General features: G+C 50.7%; 6 protein-coding genes across 6 annotated transcripts; 3 read left to right on the forward strand and 3 right to left on the reverse strand.

Annotated features, from left to right (window-relative positions):
• Positions 1-98: 98 nt before the first annotated feature.
• On the forward strand, positions 99-1,451 carry ACET3X_004733 (uncharacterized protein; the record flags this gene model as incomplete). Its single annotated transcript, XM_069451338.1, has 1 exon — positions 99-1,451. One exon carries the CDS (start codon positions 99-101, stop codon positions 1,449-1,451), a length of 1,353 nt encoding a protein of 450 aa, XP_069306777.1.
• A 781-nt stretch (positions 1,452-2,232) lies between these two features.
• On the forward strand, positions 2,233-3,992 carry ACET3X_004734 (uncharacterized protein). The gene is made up of 2 exons (XM_069451349.1): positions 2,233-2,500; positions 2,577-3,992. The coding sequence occupies exons 1-2, from the start codon at positions 2,260-2,262 to the stop codon at positions 3,866-3,868; spliced, it is 1,533 nt and encodes a 510-aa protein (XP_069306778.1). The 5' UTR covers positions 2,233-2,259; the 3' UTR covers positions 3,869-3,992.
• A 4,846-nt stretch (positions 3,993-8,838) lies between these two features.
• On the reverse strand, positions 8,839-10,043 carry ACET3X_004735 (uncharacterized protein). The gene is made up of 4 exons (XM_069451361.1): positions 9,790-10,043; positions 9,671-9,739; positions 9,430-9,619; positions 8,839-9,377 (listed from the first exon to the last, which is right to left on the reverse strand). The coding sequence occupies exons 1-4, from the start codon at positions 9,861-9,863 to the stop codon at positions 9,012-9,014; spliced, it is 699 nt and encodes a 232-aa protein (XP_069306779.1). The 5' UTR covers positions 9,864-10,043; the 3' UTR covers positions 8,839-9,011.
• Positions 10,044-14,188: 4,145 nt separating this feature from the next.
• On the reverse strand, positions 14,189-15,438 carry ACET3X_004736 (uncharacterized protein; the record flags this gene model as incomplete). The annotated part of the gene is made up of 3 exons (XM_069451372.1): positions 15,250-15,438; positions 14,711-15,187; positions 14,189-14,655 (listed from the first exon to the last, which is right to left on the reverse strand). Exons 1-3 carry the CDS (start codon positions 15,386-15,388, stop codon positions 14,189-14,191), a joined length of 1,083 nt encoding a protein of 360 aa, XP_069306780.1. The 5' UTR covers positions 15,389-15,438.
• A 7,126-nt stretch (positions 15,439-22,564) lies between these two features.
• On the forward strand, positions 22,565-23,184 carry ACET3X_004737 (uncharacterized protein; the record flags this gene model as incomplete). The annotated part of the gene is made up of 2 exons (XM_069451383.1): positions 22,565-23,093; positions 23,144-23,184. 2 exons carry the CDS (start codon positions 22,565-22,567, stop codon positions 23,182-23,184), a joined length of 570 nt encoding a protein of 189 aa, XP_069306781.1.
• Positions 23,185-24,189: 1,005 nt separating this feature from the next.
• ACET3X_004738 (uncharacterized protein) lies at positions 24,190-24,734 on the reverse strand (the record flags this gene model as incomplete). Its single annotated transcript, XM_069451394.1, has 2 exons — positions 24,190-24,625; positions 24,676-24,734. 2 exons carry the CDS (start codon positions 24,732-24,734, stop codon positions 24,190-24,192), a joined length of 495 nt encoding a protein of 164 aa, XP_069306782.1.
• Between the last annotated feature and the right edge of the window lie 308 nt (positions 24,735-25,042).

Below are 25,042 nucleotides of genomic sequence, written 5' to 3' on the forward strand. Positions count from 1 at the left end.
ATCTGCACACGTTGATATCTTGAGGCTTCCTCTACACGTCTCCACGCTATAATTTTCTCTGTCAAAATCGTCCTTTCGCGACACAACATACACAAACGATGGCAACTGCGATGCAGGGCCCTTACGTAGGCACTGGCCCTTCGAACGACGACCAAGAACCCGCTATAGAAATGATGAGGACATTTACTGGCAACAAGCGGCACTCAGGGCCCAATGTCTCTCCCGTGGAGATGTTGAAATCTTTACTGCCAGCAGCGCTTATGATACTGGCCGTCCTCTGGATTAACGCGTCCCACATTTACGGTATATTCCACAATCAAGGTGCTTATGCTCACAGAGCGAAAGTCGCTCTGGCAGATTTTGATGGAAGCGACTTTGGCGAGGCTCTGCGTTTAGCTGCAGCGTCGGACAACGGCACTTACGGGTACCCTACCTTTGTCAATGTCAACACCACAGGATCGTCCCCGGAGCAGATCAGACATGAGATCTTCAAGGGGAAATATTGGGCAGCGATCGTTGTGCAACCCGGGGCAACCACTCGATTTGAGGATGTCGTAAACGGCACTGCTGCACAATACGACCCCAGTAATGTCTATACCTACTACACGCTATCGGCGCGATACTACACTCTCTATGTCTCGACAATACTCTCACCGACTGTCACCACCGCATCACTCGCCTCCAGCATCTTCAACGCTCAGTTCACAACAACCCGCCTCGCTAGCGGCTCATTTGCCAACAGCTCCACTGCACTATCTGCTCTTGCCAATCCGGCACGCGCTGTTGAAGTCCAAGCAGGGTCCCAAGACTTCGCCAACCTAGACGACAAAGCCTTCATGAATACCCTTGGCACCGTCCTACCCATCCTCATGCAATTCTTCTTCATCATGGCATGGAATGGTGTATGTAACGGCATGCACTTGTACGCTGCTTACGATTTGCGTACACACATCCTTGCCCGCCTATTTTGGAGCACCGTTTGGCCCATATTCACCAGTCTATCTACTGCAGGATGGACTTTTGTCTTTCGCGGCTCTTACCATATCGATGCGAAAATGTTCTTTGCGTTCTGGGCTGTGACGTGGGTATCCAGTATGATCCATTTTGATGTGCTGGATATCATTACCGGATTTATACCTATGGCGTTTGTACCATTCCTTTTTCTCACTTGGGTCATCTTCAATGTTGCGGCATCGCTTGGGCCGGAAGAAATCCTCCATCACTGGTACAGGATCAGCTACTTCTTTCCATCGCTACACTGGTACCAAACATTCATTACCATCATCACACAGGGCGGCGTCAACAGGCTGTACTACACGCTACCTGTGCTCGCTGCTTGGCTGGTCCTGATGAAGCTTTTGAGTCCGCTGGCTACGCGGAATCGTGTGAGGAGGGCGCAGGAAGTGTACAAGTGGTATAATGAAAGACACGCCATTGGTGGTCCTCACTAAAGGGTAGATAGAAACTTTTTACTGTATCGCGTATATTATTCGTCTGTCTCGATTGGTTCAGCGTAGCATGATTAGAGGTTCTATTCCTCTGAGCGTTTCCTTTTGTAATTTCTCTATACTTCACTTTACAGCATGCTCTTTTGAGCCTTCTCTCTTCTTACAAAACATTAAACTATTTTGTATTTGCCAATGTAGTGAATTTTATAGCAGTATACAAAGAGGTATGATGTAGAGATAAAAGAGTCTGTAATGGGCTCTGAGAAGCAAGTGTTAGCATCGTACAACAATTACGCTACGCCAATCGGACCGACTTGTGGAGCCGCATTTCTCGTCCGTAGCAATTACTCCTGCGTTTCTTGTCCTGCTTCTACAGTGTAACGGACATGAAAAAATACTTAATGAAAGCTCTTTGGATATACAGGCTGTAAGGGTCCTGAAACGGAAGCAGGCGGTAAGGGTTCTGAAGTGGACGTAGGAAACGCGTCTACCGCTCTGCGCACCCCCAACTGCCGAGTACGCTCCATTTCGAAGAGCCGTTCTTACTTTGCCTACAAACTCAGCCGAAACTTAGAATGAAACTACTCGCATTTACGGGGAACCAAGGCTAATCGCTGCAGGCTGGTACCCGGGCGCATTTTTCTGATTATCATATATGACGTTTATTAGCCCTACCCCTCACGTTGTACGACCCGTGTTCGTGCCCACCATTTGCCGATCAAACCGCGTATGTCAGTGGTATATAAGATGCTGTTAAACCGAGTTGATACCATCACGAGAGTGCTTAAGTGGCTCCAAGTCAAAAACCATTATGGCGTATCTTCCGTACACGCAGAATTCAGCCGAAGAGAACTCGCATGGGCGATACTACGTCTACGGTCTCATTTCATTGCTGATTCTTATCATCTTCAAGTATGCCTATCACATCCTGGCCTCGCCCCTTCGAAGTGTGCCCGGACCCATCCTCGCTCGCTTCACACGACTTTGGGAAATGTATTCTGTGTGCAAGCACGATAACCCAACCCACAACATCGCACTACATGAGAAGTATGGTAAGATCACACCACGATCAATGCCGATATGGTTTTGAGCCAAAGGACCGCAGAAAAACACGATTAACATATACAGGTCCCATCGTACGTCTTGCACCGAATCGGTACAGCATAAATGATAGCGAAGCCGCAAAGGTGATTCTCGGACATCACAATGCCATGGACAAATCAAAATACTACCATCCCTTCGGCGCACCGAACGAATACAATCTCTTCTCTGAGCCAAGCATATCTAGCCATGCCAAAGCCAGACGTCCACTTGCGCAGCTATATTCGCAAACCAGCCTCCTCTCGTATGAGCCTTTCGTTGATACCTGCAACAAGATCCTGCTGCAGAGATTAGAGGAGTATGCTCGAGATGGCAAAGCCCTCAATGTGAGAGAGCTCATGCAATACTATGCTTTCGATGTCATTGGCGAAATCACAGTTGGAGTACGATTTGGTTTGATGGAAGATGGCGGCGACAAGTCTGGAGTAGTCGAGGCTATCGATGATGGTATGACGTGGGGAGCAATCATTGGCTTGATCCCCGAATGGCACTGGCGGATTGGTATGACAATGGATAAACTTGGACTAAAGCCAAGCTTCAGGAAGATCTTCGACTTTGTGGACTTTCATCTCAATAATCGCGTTTCAGGACACACCAAATCGCCAGAAGACCGCAGCGACTTCCTCGACAAGATGCTGCCCATGGAACAGGAGGGCAAAGCGACACGCTATCATACAAGGCAAGCGACCTCTCAAAACATCGCAGCGGGATCAGACACAACCGCCATCTCACTATCTGCTGTCATCGCATACCTAGCCATGCACCCGAATGTGCTCGTCACTCTCCGCCACGAACTTGACGAAGCCACAGCAGCCGGCACCCTGTCTGACCCAGCAACCTTCCAACAAGCCCATAAACTTCCCTACCTCCAAGCCGTCATCATGGAAGCTTTGCGTGTGCATCCCGCCGTCGGTGCACCCATGACTCGAGTCGTCGGTCCCCAGGGTCTCGTAATCGCAGATCAATTCTTCCCACCTGGCACCGAAGTCGGCGTCAACGCATGGGTCATTCATAACAACAAGTCAATCTTTGGGCCTGACGCACACGTCTTCCGTCCTGAGCGATGGATGACAAAGGACAAAGAGGAGCGCGCGGTGCTAGACCGCAACTTCTTGAGTTTTGGCGCGGGGCCACGGACGTGTCTCGGCAAGAACATCAGTCTGTTGGAGATGAACAAGGTGATTCCTCAGATCGTCAGAAAGTACGATTTCGAGATCCTGCCGCATGCGAACGGCGAGAAGTATACGTGGACGACGAGGTGGTTTTCGAAGCCCAGTTTCATTGCTATAGTCAGGAGTCGGGTGCAGAAAACTGCGTGAGTAAGCCAGCGTAGAACCATAGCAATATAGGGGGAGATAAAAGTAGCACTCACATGTACATCCTGTTAAAAGACCTATAAAAATCAACCAGACAGACTGGAAACGCGTATCAGGCGAACCTAGCGAGTCAAAACCAAAGCCATACATACAATCAACCGTTCCCCAAAGCACAACCTGATAATTGTCGCGATACAGTAGACCTCCTCGGACACTAAAAAGCGGCTCCACATTCTCGCGGCTCCACTTCTCACCGGAATCGCGCTCCGGGTTTGTTCCGGCATTGGCGTTTGGACGGAAGTCTCGGAACGAAATGAGAGCGATATGCTGCGTGTGCAGAGCGATTAACTCCTGACTTCACGTACGTGTGCGCTCTACATTGACCTGCTTAGCTTTCCTGTTTGTGGTTTGAGGCAATATCTGCGATTGCAGCAGCTGCAGGTGCTTGTTGCGGGTGGTGGAGGTGGCGTTCCGATGGTGGGGCTCGTCTGTGACTCGTGCAGCTTAGCTTCCGCATGCAGCCTGCTGGTCCAGCGTCACAGATATGCCTTTCCTCACGTGGATTTTGCATCACAATTAAGGGTTCATGTAGAGGAGAGAAGTAACAAACTCATCTTTGATTCCATGCACTGTTTTTGTCTCCTTGGTTCGATAGGCATGTTTCACGAACTCCTGCGCTAGATACACACATTCGGGGTCTGCGGTTGGGATGACTTGGGCAGCAAAGAACCCTGCAGTACCATGTTCGCGGGAAACAAACCAGAAGAGGTTGGGCAGGCCTCCCCATACCAAGGTGTGTTTTTTGTAGTTTCCTACGTCCTCTTGCATGTACATACCGCCGAGCCCGAAATTGATCCCGTAACTGGGCTCCGCAACGGCGGTCATCGCCTGGGGCATCCTATGGTTGTGAAGATCTCGAAGCGCAAGTGAACCTGGTTCGAGCTGCGGCGTAAACATGAGATTGACTGTCTCCGGTTTCAGTATGCTTGGTTTGTCCCGAAGCAGGTCGCCTAGGACTTTGGTATAATCGTTGTTGGTGGAGTGCAATCCCGCTCCACCACACTCTTCCGGGACGATATCTGGCCATATTCTGGCTGATTCTGTGAGTTGTCCACTCTCTGATCTCTTTGTTGTCTTCACCAGCCGTTGTTTGAGCTCTGGGTAGTGCTCCAGGCGGAAAGTAGTAGAGCTCATACCCAAAGGTTCGAAGATGTTTTGACGCATGTATTGTTCAAGTGAGACATTGTTCAGGCGTGTTACGATTTCGCCAGCGAGCTACTCAAATAAAGTCGTTAGCATGCCACTATTCCGCAGACATCTTCCCATATCCAGTGCGTACTAAGCTCGGCCTCAAGACTAGAAAAGCCTCTTGGGGTCCTCCTAGATATGTTCTGACGTACTAAGGTGATGGGCTTCAGTACTTACATCTATGCCACCAGAGTATTCCCAACCCTCTCCAGGCTCAAATAACAACGGTACCACATAAGCTTCTTTCACCTTTGCTGACATTGCTAGCAATGGCATGTGGCGTGACGCACGCCACGCAGCTATTAATGGGTTTTGTGTATCGATGGAGAGTCCGCTAGTGTGGGACAGTAAGTGGCGTAGCGTGATCTTCTTCGTTGATGGTTCCAAAGTAAACTGAGGATTTCCTGAAGCATCGGAAGATCCAGACGGCCTGATAATTTCTAGATTCGCTAGTTCAGGGAAAATCCGCTCGACAGGCTCGTCTAGAGAGATCTGTCCTCGCTCTACGCATTGTAATGCGGCGATAGTACAAACCAACTTCGTGCAGGATGCTATCCAAAAAACGGTACTTGAATCGATCTCAGAAGCATCTGGTGCTACGGAGTCGTGACCAGCAGATTTACTGTAGAGTATGTTCCCTATGAATGTGCATTAGCGTGTCCATCCCAATCGAACACTTCATTTGGTCTAAGCAGGATTCAAGTAGAGAGACTTCACTCACCATCCTTATCTACTGCAGAAACTGCACATCCTGGGACTTTATTCGAGTTCCACGCCGTACCTGTTGCCAACACGTCGTTGAAGCTGTCAGTCATCACGCTTTGATGAACGCTTGATCTCAGGTTCTAATTCCAATCTAAAAGTTGACGCTCTGGGTACACAACTTATGCACATGGATGAACAGGGATAACCGAGATTGAACAACTGCCAAGAGAAGATGACGCGGGGAAATCGGAGTCAAGATTCGGCCAATGCAACGGAACCAGGTTCCGGACTTCGGAGGGCACTTATCGGTGTGAGACCTACCATCGGAAGGCACATGAGACTGGAACCAGCTCATGATGATCATGAACCAAAGCGTCGTTTAGTCCAGCCGATGTTTCTCTGGGCGCGGAAGAGATGGGTGCTCCTTCCGCCTTTCCCACGCCTGCTCAAGATTTCGGGACGGCTAGAAAGTGCCGGGGTAACAGCCATTACCAGATATCATACAATACGATGCACTTTGCATAATAAAGATAAGAATTTGACTTGATCACATTCACTCAACAACCAACTCTGCAAACTACATCCATCATGACTTCATCTTCAGACAGCAAGCAAACTGCCACCAATGCATCCAAACCTGGAAATGCACCTATGCATACCCCGCCTATTCTAGAGGCAAGTCCTATCAGAGAGTCACCAGTGGAAAACTTCCGTCCTCTGAGGGTAGTCGTGATAGGAGCGGGGTTTTCAGGAATATATTTGAATATTCGAATACCGGAGTTGCTCCGCAACATTGACCTCGTTACTTACGAGAGAGAGGCTGGTCTTGGAGGAACTTGGTGGATCAACCGTTACCCTGGTTGTGGTTGCGACATTCCTGGTACGCCTGTTTGACTTAGCAAGCCGACTGTAAATGATGGTTGATCGCGTTACTAAGTCTTCTACAGCGCACTCTTATGTGTATAGTCTCGAACCAAACCCGAACTGGTCGAAGTTTTACGCTTCCTCTACTGAGATCCGAGGATATCTACAAGGCGTAGTGGACAAATACTCTGCTGCTCGACGTATCAAACTCAAGCATGAAGTCCGTGGTTTGCACTGGGACGCCAAAAGGTTCAAATGGTACGACATCTCACCTTATTTACACTGATCCTGTCTAACTTGACTTCTCCAGGGATATCAAAGTAGAAAACCTCGAGACAGGGGAGATGTTTGCAGACGAAGCAGATATCGTTGTTGGAGCCCGAGGTGGACTCTCCAAAATTAGCTGGCCTGACCTTGATGGCCTGTGGGATTTCAAGGGGAAAGTTGTGCATTCAGCGAGATGGGATGAGAAGTGAGTTTTGTTACCCCTTCGCCGTCTTTTTTTCATCGAAGTATTAACAACGCTTAGCTTCGATTACTCCAACAAGAAAATCGGAGTGATTGGAGTTGGGAGTAGTGCTATCCAAATAATCCCAAACCTCCGGAAATTACCAGGTACTCAACTAAATTGTTTCATCCGAAGTAAGACTTGGATCGCTACGCCGTTTGGGGACAGTGCTGCTGCGAAGTTGAAAACGAAAGAAATTAATCGTGAGTACCTCCCTCAGCGACACATGTGCTGCTACGGTATGATGTGACTCGGCTGAGCAATGAATAGCAACAGTGGAGCAACGAAACCGTTTTATGGAGAACAAAGACGAATATCACGCCTTTCGCAAAGTCATTGAGACCGAAGGAAATGCAATGTTCCCTGTTATGATTGAGGGATCGGAAATGTCCTTGGGCGCAAAAGAGCACTTCAAGGAACTCATGCGGACTCGTCTTGCGAAGAGACCAGATTTGGCAGAGTTTCTTATTCCAGATTTCCCCCCAGGTTGTCGTCGACTGACACCAGAACCCGGTTTTCTCGAATCCTTAGTAGAGGATAACGTTGACGTAATCACGACAAATATCCGTAAAGTCTTACCATCCGGAGTGGAACTTGAGGATGGACGCACCGTGGATCTAGACGTGCTCGTCTGTGCCACCGGATTCGCCTTCGCAGCTGCACCAGATTATCCTTTCGTGGGGTCAAATGGTATGGATCTGAAAGAGCGATACAAGGATTAACCTGAAGCATATATGGGTATGTTAGTCGACGGTTTTCCAAACTTCTTCACGATGTTAGGACCCAACACTGCTGTTGGTGTTGGTAGCGCAACCAGGATCCTAGAAAGCCAGGGTGACTATATCATCAAGTGCATTCGCAAATTTCAGAAAGAAGACATCGGGTCAATGGAATTGTCACCGCGTGCGATGCGCGATTGGATACGGCACCTCAATGGCTATTTCAGGCGGACAGTTTTCCTCGCTGATTGCAAGTCTTGGTATCGAAAGAACGATCGCATCATTGGAATCTGGCCTGGTAGTACTTGCCATGCTATCGAGACCATGCGATCACCAAGATGGGAAGACTTTGAGTACAAATTTGCCGGTGAGTCTCCAGACCACAATCGTCTTGGATGGCTTGGCAATGGACTCACGGATCTCGAGCAAAGTGGTGGTGACAACTCTTGGTACATTGAGCCGGAAAACATAGATTTTCCAGCGGCTCCGTTCTCTGAGGAGACAGAGAAGTGGAAGAAGGTGCCTTTCACATATTAAGTAGTCTGATCTGGAGTTCTGAGCAACGATTGCACAAGCTTCTGCTACACGGCTCTACTTGTCCAAATACATAATTTCATTTTAAAATCAAAGCATCGCATGCATCATACTCACGCCACTTCTACTTGCAAGTAAATCAAACTCTAGTCGATCCTGATCAGTCAAGACCAGGCTTACTTTGTCAGCAACACGTTTTACTAGTATCTGCTTTGTGTACCTGTATACTATGTACTGCGCAGAGTACAAGTAGCTCGCCATTTGCTGTTGCTTTATCACAGCAGTATGAGACAAAGTAGATGGCGTCGATAGCATTACTATATAACTTCCTAACTACGCATACACAATAATGGGTGTATAAGTGAGAGAAGTCGTAAAGCACAACGCTATATTTCCGTTGCTTGCGCGACTCAAGCTAGTCTAAATTAGTCCTGAACATACACTTATCGCCGATGACGATATTCAAGACATGTAGCGTCGCAGTATAATACAAGGAACTCGATATAGGCATTCATTCTCCGTAATAATGGAACAGGAAACTCGGTATGCGCTGCACTTTCTGTAGAGTTCACTCCTTACTTAGGTGAAGGTCAAGCCACTGAAGCGCTTGAAGCATCGCCGACTCTTTTGCAAACTTCTGAAACCTTTGCTTCAGGTCACATCTGACTGCAAAGCCATGCTCAAATCCCCCATAAAGGTTGATCTGGTAATCAACTCCCGTCTTTTTGATCGAATCTTCAGATTCGTGTCGCAGATTGGTCGGAAATACGTAGTCTATTCCTGCAGCCGCAAGGGACAGAGGTTTCTTGATACTCTCCAATTCCTCTTTCTGGATATCGGCTGGGTGTGCAATGAAGGCGACAGTGACTCGGTTGTCCGCCAAAAACCTCACAGCATACTTTGCTCCGAAACAATAACCAACTAGGGCGATTTTCTGTGTAGTCCGTAAGCATGAAATTCGTGAAGTATTCTTGTGGGCTACTCACCTTGCACTGATATCTCGTTCGGAGGCTCTCGATACACGCATCAACGATTGAATCTATCACCTCGGGAATATGAGGGGTCTTGTTTGCCCCGAATTCTCCTTGACGCCATTTGTCAAAGTCGAAAGTTCCTGAATCGTGGTTGATAGGTACACCATCACCGTCGAAAAGGTCTGGCATAAGAACGACGTATCTGGGGCATTTTAGCACTGTTGAAACAATGTGGAGAAGTCAAGTTGCATACCCGTTGTCGGCATATTCATCTGCAAGCAAATGAGCATTTACCAATTTGTGGCCAATGACGTCGGTCAGGCTGAATCTCTTGTCAATCGTGGATAGAAATCACGGGATCGCAATGCCTACTTTACAACGCCATAGCCATTGAACGCTTTTTGGGGTTCAACAATATACGCTTCAACGTCTCCCACGTGACCCATTTGTCCTCGAGCCTAACCTTCGTGCTTGAATCCTCTTGTACAACAGGCCGCTGGTGGATTGGAAGTCATGTTTGCAGTTCGATTAGAGTAACTCAGAAGTTGCAGCGGGGAAATTTGGACTCGATTCGTTGTTCCAAAACAGGAGCGACCAAGATGAGATGTTTCGTCTCGCAGTAAGAGAGTGACGGCTATCGAAGGGCACGCGCATGGTTTAGTCCATTTTATATCTAGCAGCATATACTACGAACTTACAGATTCACAAGCGCCTAGTCAGTGAGACGTTTCTACTATGCTACTACTCATACCGTGCCTTGTCAGCCCCGGCAGTTCCGAGCCGGCCGGCCTCGCCTTGTTGATCGGCATGATTCGGCAAGCAACCGGAAAGGGCTCCGACGTTGTGCCCATGGCCGCCGCATCATGATCAGCCTCATCAAAACATCCGAGCGTCCTTTTACTTGCGAATTCTTTTATTTGAAAGACCTTACTTCAAGAACTTCGGGTCTATCGTCCAAGACTGTTTTGATGGCGGATATGTCGGTGTTGTCACAGCAGACATGGCAGGAAACCCCGCAGTCGAATGCTCGGAAGGAGCTTCCGGGCCGCTCCGGCAACTTATCTCGCTCCGGCGTTGCGGCTAGTTAGATTCTCCACAACGCTGTTTGACTGCGGAGATCATGTCTCAGTATAGCGGGAACAAAAGGCTCAACTGTGGAAACCCTGGTCGTCGTAAGCCCTGTTGAGCATATATACCCCGCCTCCGAGGCGTTTGGTATAAGATCCCTTCACCGCATGGCAAGACACTCTCTTGTGTGCAGCCATTAAGCATTTTAGACGTTGATTGTTTCTCTCACTTCAGGAACTTCCTTATATCGCTCAGTCAACGAAACAAGAGCCAAGTCGTAAACACCTTCATAGCAATCTCCGGCCATTGCCATCGCGCCACCACTACCAGTTTGAGCAAGGCATGTTGATGCCGCATCACTGTACTCAGCTGTGAACAAGTCTGTCCGTGTTATATGATAGCCGACATTCCAGCTGTCACAAAGTCATGTCATATGTCTGTTGATCTTAGTTACCTATGATCAACACTGCAGCACCAAGCTCTACTGCTTTGGTCCAATTACTCGTCAACAAGCTACGAGAACCAACACCCATATACGGCTACCAGATATAGACCAGTGCAACAGCGACAGCTTGACAACTCAACGACTCGATGGATCGAAAAACCTAACAATTATCGCGATACAGTAAGCCTCCACCAGGAGACTGGAAAGCGGCTCTACACTCTCATGTATGGATCGAAAAGCACGGTCTCTGCAAATAAGTGTTCAGCAAGGGTCGTCGGCTACTCGCGCGGGGAATCGGGTACTAAAGAATAATGCGGAGAAGCTCACTTGATCGCATAAAAAAGGGTCTGAGGATGCAGCATCCCTGTAAGGCCGGAGAAGGTCCGAAGATCTGTACAAATATCTAGCTGCCCCTTCCGTGTTCCATTCCACTACTCGGAACAATCGGCAATCCTCCTGCTTCGCATTTTGCCCCCCTGTTATGACCAATATGACCGGAGATAGCGACACAGTGGATGTGCAGCCGGCAAAGCGGCAGAAGGTCGATGTCGCATGTGACTTGTGCCGCGCCAAGAAGGTACGGTGTGTAGTTCCCTAGAAACGACATTGCCTTACCCTTTTCACAGATCAAATGCGACAGCATCAGACCAGGTATGTTGACGACCGTCTTTCAACCCATCCCATGACCTGTATTGCTGAGGCGCTCTGTGATACATCATGCATTACGCTGTTCCCCTGTACGGAGTCAAAGATATCCATTGCTCGTCCATCATTGGCTGACACTCATCTGTGAAGTGTGCGGTCCCTGTGCGAAGAAAAAAGCAATTCCACGCTTTGCTCATGGGAGAGTAGCGTAGTCCGCGGCGGCCAGCCCTCACGAGCTGAAGTATTGAAGCTCAGAAGGCGTATCAAAGAGTTAGAGGAACAAGCCGTCAATCGAAGTGACTCGACCGACAACAGAAACAATAACACCCAGGATGATACGAGCGAGACAAACAATACCAACGAACCAAGCAAAGGCAACGATAATAACAACAACGTCAATGTCAACAGCGAGAATAACAACACTAACACTAACACTAACACCAACGGAGACGTCACAGAGGCTTCAAGGATAACCCCGGCTGCACAAAGTGTTCAACAAGATGATGTCTGCTCCATCATTTCGGACTGGGCCAAATCAGGGAGCCGTATCCAGCTTACCCCGCAAGACCAACATTCTGCGTCGCCAAACATATGTGGACAAACGCAGAATCCAACGAGAAACCCTAGAATCCCGAACAGTGTATCTTCCGAACCAACCATCGGGTCAGTAGGATCGACTTCTGTCGACAGCGATTTCTATGGGCGCGCAAGCGCACTAGACTTCCTCACCCAGATGCGCAACGCTGTGCACCAAAAGCTAGGCATCACCAATCCAACAACATCTCCCGCTCCAGACGATATTCAAACGCGCATACTGGGAGCGTCAGTGACGCAAAGATACAAATCGATTCACTATGTGCTGCCAGGAAGGAGGCAAGCCGACAAACTGCTGTCAGTGTATTGGAACACACTATATACACTCTATCCCTTCCTCGACAAACAAGACTTCATCGCCCGGTACGAGACGCTATGGGTGCAGCGAGACAGCGACGAGGAAGATCCTGTCTTCCTCTGCGCACTCAACCTTGTCTTTGCGCTTTCGGCACACCTCGACGAGGATATCACGCCTGATGAGAGACACGCGTCAGCGACCACTTTCTTTGAGCGAGCAGAGGAGTCGATGGATCTCTGGCACCTAAACACTCTACAGTCTGTACAGATGTTGCTTTTGCTAAGCCTCTATTTCCAGAGCATATGCGCACTAAGTCAGAGCTGGTTGACGATAGGAGTGGCGATACGTACAGCGCAGAGCCTCGGACTGCACCTCTCCGGAACCGGTAGGAAACAAGTCCCGCAAGAACAACAGGAGGTTGTACAACGCGTATGGCAGACATGCGTCCTTTTAGATCGGATGACGGCTATGACGCACGGGCGACCGTCAATGACTTCTGCCAGCATGAATACAAAAGGTTGTATGTCACGATTCGATGGGTATGACTTCTTTTCACAATCATGGCGACTCTTTGAGATCTCCCATGAGACTCTGGGGGGTTTGTATTCAGACAATCTCGAACTGAGGTGTCCGAACAGAGAGCTGCTAGAAACACTGATTGGGCGGACTACAATGGATAACAAATGGTTCATTTTGGATACCGAGAGGCGGCTACTAGATTGGTACAACAACCTTCCACCTTACTTGAAGTTCAAGCGGGGATCCCTTGGCTCGGGCTCGTTAGGCACTTTTGCTCGCCAGGCAACAATTCTACGTCAACAGTTAGTCTTCTCCTTTATGCAGCTGCGGATTACCATTTACTAACAGCGCCTAGATATCTCCACATAAAGCTGCTCTCACTCAGGCCCATACTATCAGCCTATCTCAGCTCAGAGGGCGACAATTGCTTTAGCAGAGCGTTCACCGGGTCCTCGCTATCAGAAAAGATAGCGCTACAATGCTCAACCACATGCGTCAATCTTGCACGCGAGCTGATCGAAGTCAGCTACAACACGTGTCCAAGTAACCCACATCTAGTCGGCATGACAGAGGCGTGGTGGCACAACGTGCTGTTCATTTACAGTGCGGCTACTGTGCTTATCGCTGCAAGACTGAGCCCTTCAATCTTGGCCGACGTACCAGAAGACCGCATCTTGACATCATATCACCGCGCAAATAAAGTGCTCAAATCCTTTCAGGTTTTCACGCCGACTATCCAGCGGATGGTAGTGGCCCTCGACCAGGTGTACCAAATCATACCGGGCAACTATTCTCGATCGAGACAACAGACGCAGCAGAGCGAGATGCATGCGGGCGGATATCAGGATCTGTCGATGCAGGCAGAGGCGCGGGAACAGGACTTGCTGGCTCAGGATTTACTGTTTGCTGCCCAGCCTGCGGATAAGCACAGGACGGACAGTCTCATCGATGGTATAAGTGATGAGGCGATTGGACATGACATTAATTTTGATGTCACTGATTTCTCGTGGCTCACGGCTATGCCATTCGAGTTTTGAACCAGCGCACTGCATTTGGCGTTGCATGTATATATTATCTCAAGGCCACAGAGGCAAAGCATCTGTAGACAAAAGCATTTGTCAAATCAGAGAAGTTCACATGGGGTACGCTATTATGGACACATTGATCAGATTCAGTTATCATACCATGCTAAATCCCATCACCTAACGAAAGTACGTCGGTGCCGTAGCCTTAGCCGCCATCCACGCCTCATCCAGCTTCTCCACCACCTCCTCAGGCAACGGCCCCTTCTCCAAATCCTTCAAATTCCCCTCCAACTGCTCCAAGCTACTCACTCCAATAATCACACCATCATTCCCCCCCTTGGCCCTCGTTTTCAAACCAGAATGGTGCACACACCACCGCAACGCAATCTCCAGCAACGTCAGCCCATGCTTCTGCGCCGCCTCCTCCGCAATTCTGAGCGCCTGGAACGTCCCGTCTTTGAAGTAGCGGTCGCGGTACATGCTTCCCACACGATCTGCTTTGGTCCCGAAGCGGCCGTCGTCGGGCTTGATGTCTTTGGATTTGATTTTGCCGGAAAAAAGACCGCCGGCTAGGGGGTTGTAGATGACGATGTCGATGCCGTATTTGCGGCAGGCGGGGATGAGCTCGGGTTCAATGGCACGGGCTGGGAGCTGTTAGTTAGACTGGGGTGGCAATGAGAGACAGGGTGTCATGCTTACTGATGGCATTGTACATGGCCTGGTAGATGGTGGGCTTCACCCATCCCCGCTCTTTGCAAATGTTGTATACTTCGGCGACTTCCCAGGCCGCAAAGTTGGATAGGCCGAGATTGACAAACTTGCCCTGCTTGTGCAGCTCGTTTACAGCACCAAGGGTCTCCTCGAATGGCACGGAATGGTCTGGTGCATGCAGGTAAAAGATATCCACACAATCTGCACCCAGCTCCTTGAGGCTAGTTTCAAAGTGCTCCTTCAGCCTATCGGGCTTGTGCACACCAGCCTCGTACGGGTAGACCTTTGTTGCGAGGGTGAAGCCGCGGTCTTTCCACCCCGCCTGGCGCGTCCATGCCTCTTGCTTTCCGCCAACGTACATGCGCGCTGTGTCGACTTCATCATAGCCCTGGGATTGGAAGTAATCTAGGTGCTTGGTGAACTCGTCAAACTCTGTGATACGTGCGCCGCTAGTCTCGTCGGGGCCTGGCGTGACATTAGTAATGGCGTAGGAGACGGACTGGGGCCAGTCTATTGGTCAAGCGTACCAAAGGTCATCAGGCCGAGGATGACACGGTCCTTGGGGTTCTGCGCGAGGAGAGGCATCTTGGCTGTCTGTCTGTATGGGTTGTGTAACAGTGAGGGGCAGAGGCTATGGAGCGGGAGATTCGTGTCTGCTATCGCCATCACGACATGACGACAGCGGGGTGCCCCACCCGGACATAAACGCCTATTTCCGACACGTCTGCTCTGAGCGCGTTCATCCCGCGATAGCTGCCAGTCCCCTTTTCATTTTCACTGATGCACGGCGAAGCGCATCATCTGTGCGCGTTCCTGCCAAGTCGCAGTATTTCAAATAACCCGAAAACCGAGCCAGCCTGACAAGTGCGATCGGACACAGGTTGCAGCACTGATCTCGGGCTATACCGCATTCTCCGCCTCAGACCTCCTGATGCGCGATCACCTCCAGCCGTCCATTGGATGACTCATCGTATAGCATGCACTATGCTCTAATTCAGACTCGTCCTCAATACTCCGGCGCTGCCGATGTCGTTCCTTGCGGTGTGTTGCGGCAGTTGCGGTATAGGATGACCATTGCTAGCTTCCGAATGGTTCCTCGATTCATTGGAAACGCCACGATTTGGCTGCAAAGCCGCATCTCGGCGCAGCTATTGGCCAGCAACCTCGGGCCTACCCAGGTCGCACGAACTGCTTGCAGCGCGGCGTCGAGGCGGAGCACATGTCTCACGAACGCCGTCTGTGCTAAGGAATCGCAAAAGCAGGAACAGCGCGCTCCCGCGGCCGTGCAATCCATGGGCATGGGGGCGCAATGATGAGAAGAAGGCTGAAACCTTGCTGGGCATCGCGGCCAACATTCACAGCTCGCTTGGGGCAGTGGGGCCGTCGACGGCCAATGACGTCGCGCATGGGCCGATAAGGATAAGGAACCCAACATGTCGCAGCGCCGGGCTGGTCAGGCGGTCATCATCATGCAGCTAAGCAGCACCATCCTGCAGCTAGCCATGCCCATCACTCTCGCAACATGGCCGAACTCTGCACCCAGGATCGTCCCGCAACCGTCCCGCCGCTCTTCTGTACAGCACAGGTGCCACGTAGCAGCGACGCAGGTACGCACAGAAGCCGCACACAAAGAAGCATAAACCGTTGCGGGCAGATCGCTGCGCCATATAAGACTGGCAGCCGGCCCTGCGCTGCCAGGTACCACTGTTCTACACTCCATTTCACTGCAGACCGACATCTGCAGTGCGCCAGAGGATGAGTCGATCAGCTGGAGCCCGAGGTGTCATGTGGCCCAGTAAGCCACTGGGTGCAAACTTACGAATCAGTCGCTTTCTCGCACACCATCAAGTGGGCTCCCCGCTGATTGGAGCGCAAACCTGCGATACAAGGTACTTTGACTGCATCCTGTCTTGATTTAGCTTCTGGCCATGCGTCTATTGGAATTTGGCCTCCACGCCGCGACTGCGGTGCACTTGCTCCCTTGCCAGGCCCGAACACTCTTTGTCTTTCCATGATATCATAATAGTACCGCCGCTTCTCCTCACGTCTCTTCTGCCCTGAAACGCTAGATCGTTCCTGTCTTTTGGTTTGTGTCGCGCGTCTTAAGTAGCACCTTGCGTCCCTCATCGTGCATCTTAGCATCCGAACATCGGCATTCACATGCATGCAGTCATCACCACGCCTGAACCTGGATACTGGACTCGAACCTTGGGCGCATAGCGATCCGAGCCTTGGATCTTGGACGCTATGTGCTGGTCTTTCAACTTTGGCCTTCCCAACAAGAAGCGCAAGAGCTCGTCGTCGTCGTCGGACGAGAAGAAGAGACGGGACCGGCCGGCGGATAACGCGCTTCACGGCCAAGGAAGGCACGTCACTGCCGAATACTCTGAGAAGCGCAGCTCAAAGGACTCGAGCAGAAAGAGAAGGTCTGGAGACTCTACCCCGCGCTCGCCGCGCCGCGAAAGAGAGAGGGAGGAGCATCGTCCGCGCTCGCAACACCACTACGAAGATGCGTACCGCGACCGCGAGAGGTACCGTCCCGCACTGGACGTCGAGGTCCCACACACACATCGCCGTGCACCCGAGCCCAGCAGCGTGAACTCATCGCAAGAAGCTCTGCTAAACCCGCGTCCCCATCGCAGCCAACACCACCAACGCCGGCGTCACCCAAAACAGTCGTCCCAAGGCACTCTCCGCGGGCGCGGCGCAAAGCGCGACCCCGTACGCCACTCGAAATCGAAAAAGAATATCCGCCCCGAGCCGTCACGCGGATGGTCGCTGTTCGCGCCGTCGCCGCCAAAGACGCCCAAACGCGAATCTCGCAGCTACCAGACGCTCGAGTCTTCGCCCCGCAGCCAGCGCTCCTCGCGTCCGCATCGCTCGCCGCAGACTTCTACCTCGTATACAACGAGCCCAGAGTCTCTCCGATCATCGACGCACCGCCAATCCCAACACCGTTCCCGTCCACACTCACACTCGCACTCCACAGCTCCCTCGTCATCCTCCACGTCCCGCCACGCCGCCCGCTCACGCACCCCCAACACGACTGCGCGTCGCGTCCCCGACAGACGTTTCGCGGTGCTAGCTGCGACGAACCAGGCGCTCGAGGAGGTCCGGCAAGAAGCTTTTGCGCAGTCACCGACGCCGCCGTTGCCGCCGCTTAGAAGGGAGAGGCTGAGGCGGTATGAGGGGGTTAGTATTCCGACGTCGAGGATTCCGTTTAATTGGGATTGTGTGAGTAGTTCGCAGACTTCGGGGGGCAGGGATGGGGGTGAGGCGAGGGCAGGGGAGGCGAGTGGGAGTGCGAGGAGGAGACGAGAGAGGAGGTAGGTGGGAGGAGAGGGTCGAGCGGGTTATGTGAGGTGGGTTGTTGGTGGTCTTGTGGCGCATCGTAGCACGTCTTGTGGCGCTGTTGCTGTTGTTTCTTTCCTTTGTTTTCCTGTCTTCTCCTGCATACTCTCTGGTTGGACATATAGTTGGATACCCCCCTTCCCCCTTGACATGTAATTGGTTGTTTGGGCGTTCGCACCATCGCGTTTTATTCGGCTCTGGAGCCAAGCACATCTCACTTTGTTTGGCGTTTTCGATCAGCACAATACCCCTGTATCACTGTTTTTGCTTTCCATCGCATGTAGCTCGTTTCTCTTGGTGCTGGTGGGACATATAATGTTACGTTTGAACAGTTTCATGGACTATTGTCGCGCGTTGTGTTTAATTTTCTCTTCTTTTGTTGACGCACAATGGAGGATGGGGACCCATGTATGAACACATATAGTCATTGGCTATGGTGGCGATCTTTCCTTGACTCCAGTATAGGACATGTGCTAAAGACTGATTAGGTCGTCATTCCTGTATGGATTGCGCTGGCTGCAATGTATACAATAGTATTACTACTCTAAGAGCTCTGCGACTGGTTCCTCCTGCTCGCTTGTTTCTTCTATCACGACTATTTCCTCCTTTACAACTATCTCTTCCTTTACAACTATCTCTTCCTTTACAACTATCTCTTCCTTTACAACTATCTCTTCCTTTACAACTATCTCTTCCTTTGCAGCTGTCTTCTCTATCGCTGTCTCCTCTACAACTAACTCCTCCTCCACAACTGTCTCTTTCTTGACAATCGTCTCCTCTTCCACAAATACAGCCTTTCTAACTTGTGGTGAACGTTTTGCGACGTCGGCCTTATAGTACCTTAACAGGCTCGTCGAAGTAACAGCCTCGCCCTTTACTTTCATTTTCTTCACAACCTTCCTCCAACCAGGCGTCAGCGAGCCGTTCAGGTCATACAGATTAGCTTTCCTGAAAAGCTCCACCCACGTGCTCAAAACCTGTATCGCCCTGTCCGGACTGACCTCGAACCATTCCTGATGACGTATTCCCTCCCCTTTCTTCTCCAAACAGGCTTTGCAAGTCCGTTCTCGACGCCACTCTTTGATCAACTCGTAGTGCGTAAGCGTCTCGACACGTTGCGCATACGGAACACCGCTTGCTCTGAACAATTCGATCGGGGTGTATCCACATTCCGACCATCTTGCCAGCCGGTCGTCGACTGATCTGGCCGTCCAGCCGATTTTGACATAGCCGGGCGAGGAGTCGCGGCTGTATATGTAGACCGATCCTTTTTTGACGTCCCGCCTATACAAGTCTTCAGGGAATTTGAATGCGACGGTATCTTCGAGTGTGGGGTCGTGTATATGAGGCGTGAATTCGGCCAATATGGAACGCTCGACTTGCTTCTCCAATTGTATAAGGGAATCGTCGATGGCGCGGGAACGGAGATCGTATTGAGGGGATACTGGGCTTGTATCTAGGTGCAACGCAATTGGACTAACAGTACAATCTTTCGATCGATTAGGATGACTGTACGATGGAGTGGATAAGGGCGTTTCAATCGTGGAGGCGCGACTGGTAGCCGATGAAGCAGGTGTATTGCATGAACTCGAGACTGAGCTACTAGCCTGCGATGTTCGTTCGGGCGTTGTAGGGGCAGAGTACTGTGCAGAATGCCTTTGATGCACATCTCGTATCTCACCTCTCCAGCGTCTGATCAATGGTACCAAGAGTGGACTGGATAAGATACGATCGCGATGCCCTGCTTTGGCACAGCAATTGGCTCTGATATACTCTTGGATATTCTTTACATGATCGCCTTCCGGTTCCCTCTTCGTGATAATCTTGTAGAGTTCAGTCGCCCTCTTATTATCGGAACAGTCGTACATGCATCGTCGGTCTGGCCGGAGTTTCTTCACAAAGTATATGCATTGTTTCTGCGCATACGGATTAAGGTCGTGAAAACTGACAAAGAAATCTACACCTGGATCTGGTACAGCCATCTCGAAGTATAAGCAGTATAATTCATGATGCGAGCGTGGAGAACCGCGAGCTATATGAACACCAGTAGCTCAGCCTGCGTTGGCGGTAACACAAAACCGCTGCACCGCCTACTACCTTCAAGCTGAGTGGGCGAAAAAAGAACCGGTGACCGATTCTCGGGAGAAGGCTATGCTGTAGGCGCCAGCAACTTTTGGCCAGCCATTGACATCCTGCCTCAGGACAGGGCTTAGCGATTGCCTCGCTAGCCCTTGCGCTGTCGACTTGCATTTTTCAGCTGATTGGTCAATCCATGAATATGATCAGTCTGATTAGTCTGGGTGATACATGCGAATGCAGGAGGTTAAGGATTATTAAAGCTTGCAGATTGTGCGAGGTTTGATCTTTACCAAGCACCAACTGAACGTCGTGCGAAACGAGTCTGGTCACAGCCTTGTTAATACTACGCATCAAATTTGGCCGAGCTCCTTCGAATCGCTTCTGTAGTCGAAATGTTCGAGCCTCTCTTCGTTTAGATGTAGTACATGGAGGATATCGTCATCTCCACGAACAGCCCTATAATCGTGCAATGCGAATTAGGAGTCATAAAAGCTCAACAGCAGGTGAAACGACCGCCGTAGGATCAGCTACTAGCGGCTTTAAGCAATAATATGCCACTCATCATCTAGATGAGAGAATGTACCACCCTCCGCTTCGACAATCCGCTTCAAAGCTTTCTGAAGTACCTCCCAAGGATCTTTGCTATACTCCAACTCGACCGGTCGCTTCAGAACTTGCGACACAGCCTTATCATATACCTCACATCCATCCTGTTCTCGAATCTCCACATCATGTTCAGCCTTGTGTCTGCCGTCGGCATAGGTGTCATCCCGTTCATTTTCGACTAGTGGCGGCCGCACTATGTGATAAACCGCAGTTTGGATATATTCTCTTGCGGAGTCGCCTTGAAGATCGCCGCTGAGAGCTGGTTTTGAGATCGACTCGCATCGAAGAAATCGTATCGTGAGGCCTAAGCCGCTGCGTTTGACTTGGATGCTTGCTTCTAGAGGTTAGCTATGACAGAATAGAATGGTACAAATGATTACAATTCTCAGTGAAGCGCAAGTAGCTCCTCGGAAAAGCGTTGGATGATATTTCAGCACCGGAAATGCGGTGAAGCATGACATCGTCTCCGTCAATTGTCAGCTCCGAGGTCATGACTTCGACTTGACGTGCTGTAGCACATATTCTTCCTGCAACTGTGAGCCATCATCCTCGTCAGAATCACGTTGGAATTGAACATACTACCTGCATGTCTAGTTTCTAGTACTGACAGATCCGGTTGGGCACTGGCTCTACTATCGTCCAGCCTGAGTTGTTCCGGTTGTTCGTAAAGATGCGAAGCATGCGTCTCTCGAGCTTGGCGTTCCATTACCATGGGCGGAATCATATGTTGCTCGAGATCTAATGCCGTTACTGTTTCCTCCCCATCCGGTTGCCTCCAGAAGACGGTGAGTCTCGCTTTTGTCTGACTTGGAACGATGAAGATACCCGGAAGGCACATTCCATGTTTACCGGCCATGTCTACTGGACGTAGGTTCTCATGCAGCCTACCTGACGCCCACTCTAACACCGTCGTCTCGCCCTCTTTACGGAAGATGACAATCTCGCCTTGGATTTCGCTTGGTCTGACATAGATACTTGATCTTCCAGTAGCAAAGTACTCAAAGGAAATTTGTTCACCTGCTGTCGTCAAGGATTCATCGCTTATTGTAGACATTCCAGTCAAGTCAGCTAGGTCTTGCTTTTGTATCGTCATTGCCGATCATGTATTCAAATATACATTCCTACCGAATGTCGTGGTTTGCTTCTCAACTGCACTTATCATGAGGATAAGGCACGAAACAAATGCGCGTGATACCGCACCTGGACAAACTTGCTGTGACCTCCACAGTCGTCGAGACGAGCACGATATAAGTGTGAGTTCGGAGACAACCTTCTCCGCACGGCATGGTCCTTGTCCCAAAACGGGTAGAATCTTTATCGCTGACATCACTTTGTGTAGGTTGAGGGCATCAGTCTCAGTCTTGCGAATTACACGTAGAGTGCGCTCTTGTCGAAAGACATTCCGAGAGAAATGGTGGGAGAGGTGGCACGAAAGACACGACGTGAGCAGAGTTCAGGTGTAACTTTCCATTCCGATTCCGAACGGAGTGTTGACCCGCGATGAGCTAGGACGCTTCAGGAAAGGCGTAGTACGCCTTATTGCCACTCTGCTCCTTGTGGCCAACATCAACTCCGTAGGATGACTCTTTGTGACGAAGGAGTCCAGGCTTCAAGCCGAGTGGAACAGCGTGTATTGCGGGCGTAAGCGCTAGTCCAGAGCGACTTAATGCGACGCCCGTCATCGCGCAAGGCTGCATGCTACATAAGTTCACGCAAAGAAGACAGCATGGGCCCGCAAACATTATAACACTTAATTACTCAACGCACCAATCAATACCCAGAGCTTCAGAAACAGTAATCGCAACCATGACAGAACAAAAAGCCGCCTTCATCAAAGTCCCCACGGACCTCACCAATGGCTTCCAAACCATGCCCGTCGAGCCCTCAAGACGGGTGCCTGATTCCGACATACGCATCGAACTCTGCACCGAACACGACGCAAGAAAGATCGCAGAAGGCCTCTATCTCTGCTTCCCCGACGACTGGTGGGCAAAGAAAGAACCCTTGGACCAACGTCCCGCCGAGAACAGCAACGAGATCCGCATCCAGCGCATGGCCGCGCGCCTCACCCCAGCCCTCACGGACCCACACCACAACTTCATCAAAGCCATCTACGTCCCCACGGGTGAAACGGTCGGGATAGCGGGCTGGACACTTCCTTCTAACCCAGGCGTGCACAACATGTTCCGTCGCTCCGCCATCGAGCACTATGGCTGGAAAGAGAAGATGGGCTGGAGCGACGCCGACATCGAAGAGATTTGGTCGCATGTCAGCGACGAGAACTGGAATTTGCAGTTTGGTAAGGACGATGAGACGAGGATGCAGGTCACGGCGGGTGAGCGGCATTGGTATCTTGCGCCGTTGCTGACGTGGCCGGAATGGCAGGGGCGTGGGGTGGGGAAGAGGTTGATGGATTGGGCGATTAGGCAGGCGGATGGTGAGAGTCCGCCGACGCCGATGTATTTGGAGAGTAGGCCGAGTGCTAGGGCTGTCTACATGCATTTGGGGTTTGTGCCGTGTGGGGAGTATAATATGTTGAGGAGGGGGCCGGCGGTGGTAAAAGGGTTGGAAGCGGAAGAGGACTGCAAGACTGCGGAGGTCAAGGTGGATGTTGTGGCCAAGGAGACGGAGGCTGATGCTGTAGGGTAGGCCCTTTGTCGCGTCGTGTGAGCAAAGCAATGTTTCCACCACGGTATCTTGAGGAAGCGAGGGCTCGAGATGCATACCTACATTGGACTTGCCAAGTACTGATACCAAAGTGTTATCCAAAACAATCAAAACTTTAAAACTACATGCCAACCAACTAGTACAAGATCCTACCAGTGTTAAGGTTTCCTCTGCAAGAAGCTCAACGTTCATGACGCTCATTCAACTCCAACGCCATATCCTCTCCGTCTGAAAGCCCGAACGAACTACTCTCCAAGGTAGTTCTCGCGCGCATTGTCCATCTGATCATAACCAGCTCGAGAATGCCCGGCGACGAGGAACAACAGATCAACCGACAGCTGTGGCTGCTCAAGCAACAGTTGATGGAAAACCGGCTCCCTCTTGAAGTTGTCAATGTGAACGTAAGCGTAGCCCAGCACCTCCTGCCTCAATGCATCATGCGTCCCATTGTCATTTCCAGCATTAGTATCCTCGCGAGAATACGTATAGACTGCTAAATCGACAAAGTCTTGAACGTGGTCAGTAGTCTGGACAAACTCTTTACCAATGCACCGCTTGAGTGCCTCGTGAAGCTTGTATAAGGCCAGATTCTCCAATGCTGGAATCATGAAGTACTCGGCGAGATGATACATCTGCACGTGAAGCAAGAAGAGCTTTTTGAGTAGCCGGCTGCTATGTCCCACTTGGTGTACTTCGTAGTCTCCAATGAGATCTTGCCCGGCCACCTTTTGGGAAGGAGTCACAAATGTCGTCTCGACAAAGCGTTAGTAACCAGTGCCTGGCCTGTAATCTTTGCGGGCTCTGAGGAGTTGATCCATTGGTATTTCAGCGTCGGCTGCAAGCTCCGAAGCAGTGTCTCCTTCTTCCATGGCAGCGTCGCCCTCATCGACTTCGTAATCACTGTCATCTGATTCGTCTTCGCGCTCTGGATCCTGCACCGGCTCGACGTCACCCCAGACCTGCGGGTCATCCAGGAACCGGCTCACTGTATAGTCGCCATGGTATGCAAACTCGACAAGGCGGAGGAAGAACTCCTTCTCGATGGCGGGTAAAGCGAGGCGATTTTCTCGTGCTTCGGCCATGGAGCCTTCAATACGGAAGGCGAATCGCGGAGACAGGTCTAACATGAAGGCCACGGGGGCGACAACCGGTTCGAGGGCTTGTCCAACCAGAAAGGTGACGGGCGGGGAGGAGAGCGCCCTGATAGTGTTAGTGACGGCCTGGAATGGAAACGATCGCTCTACGCTTACTCTAGGAACGCACACCCTATCCAGTCTGTCAAGGGCACACGGGCCGACTGCGACTGCATGCTGCAAGGTAGCTGTATGTATACGCAAAGATTGCGATGGTAGTTTTGTGAATATAGACACGATAGATCTCAACAATAGTGACGCGATGGACGCTATGGACGCGAGTAAAAGGAAGGAGGAATTGAATTGAAGAGATGAAGTGAAGACTTTTGAGTTGTTGTTGTTTTGTTCCATCTCAGCCAAGAAACGACGAGTCGTTTTGAGCACAGACTGTCGAGGGACGATGCTGATTGGTTCAAACGTCGCACTAGGCGGGCGCAAGTGAAGGGGCATACACTAGGCACATCAAATCACACATGCAGTTATC

Source organism: Alternaria dauci, chromosome 4, assembly GCF_042100115.1.
Source record: "Alternaria dauci strain A2016 chromosome 4, whole genome shotgun sequence".
Lineage (NCBI taxonomy): Eukaryota > Fungi > Ascomycota > Dothideomycetes > Pleosporales > Pleosporaceae > Alternaria > Alternaria dauci.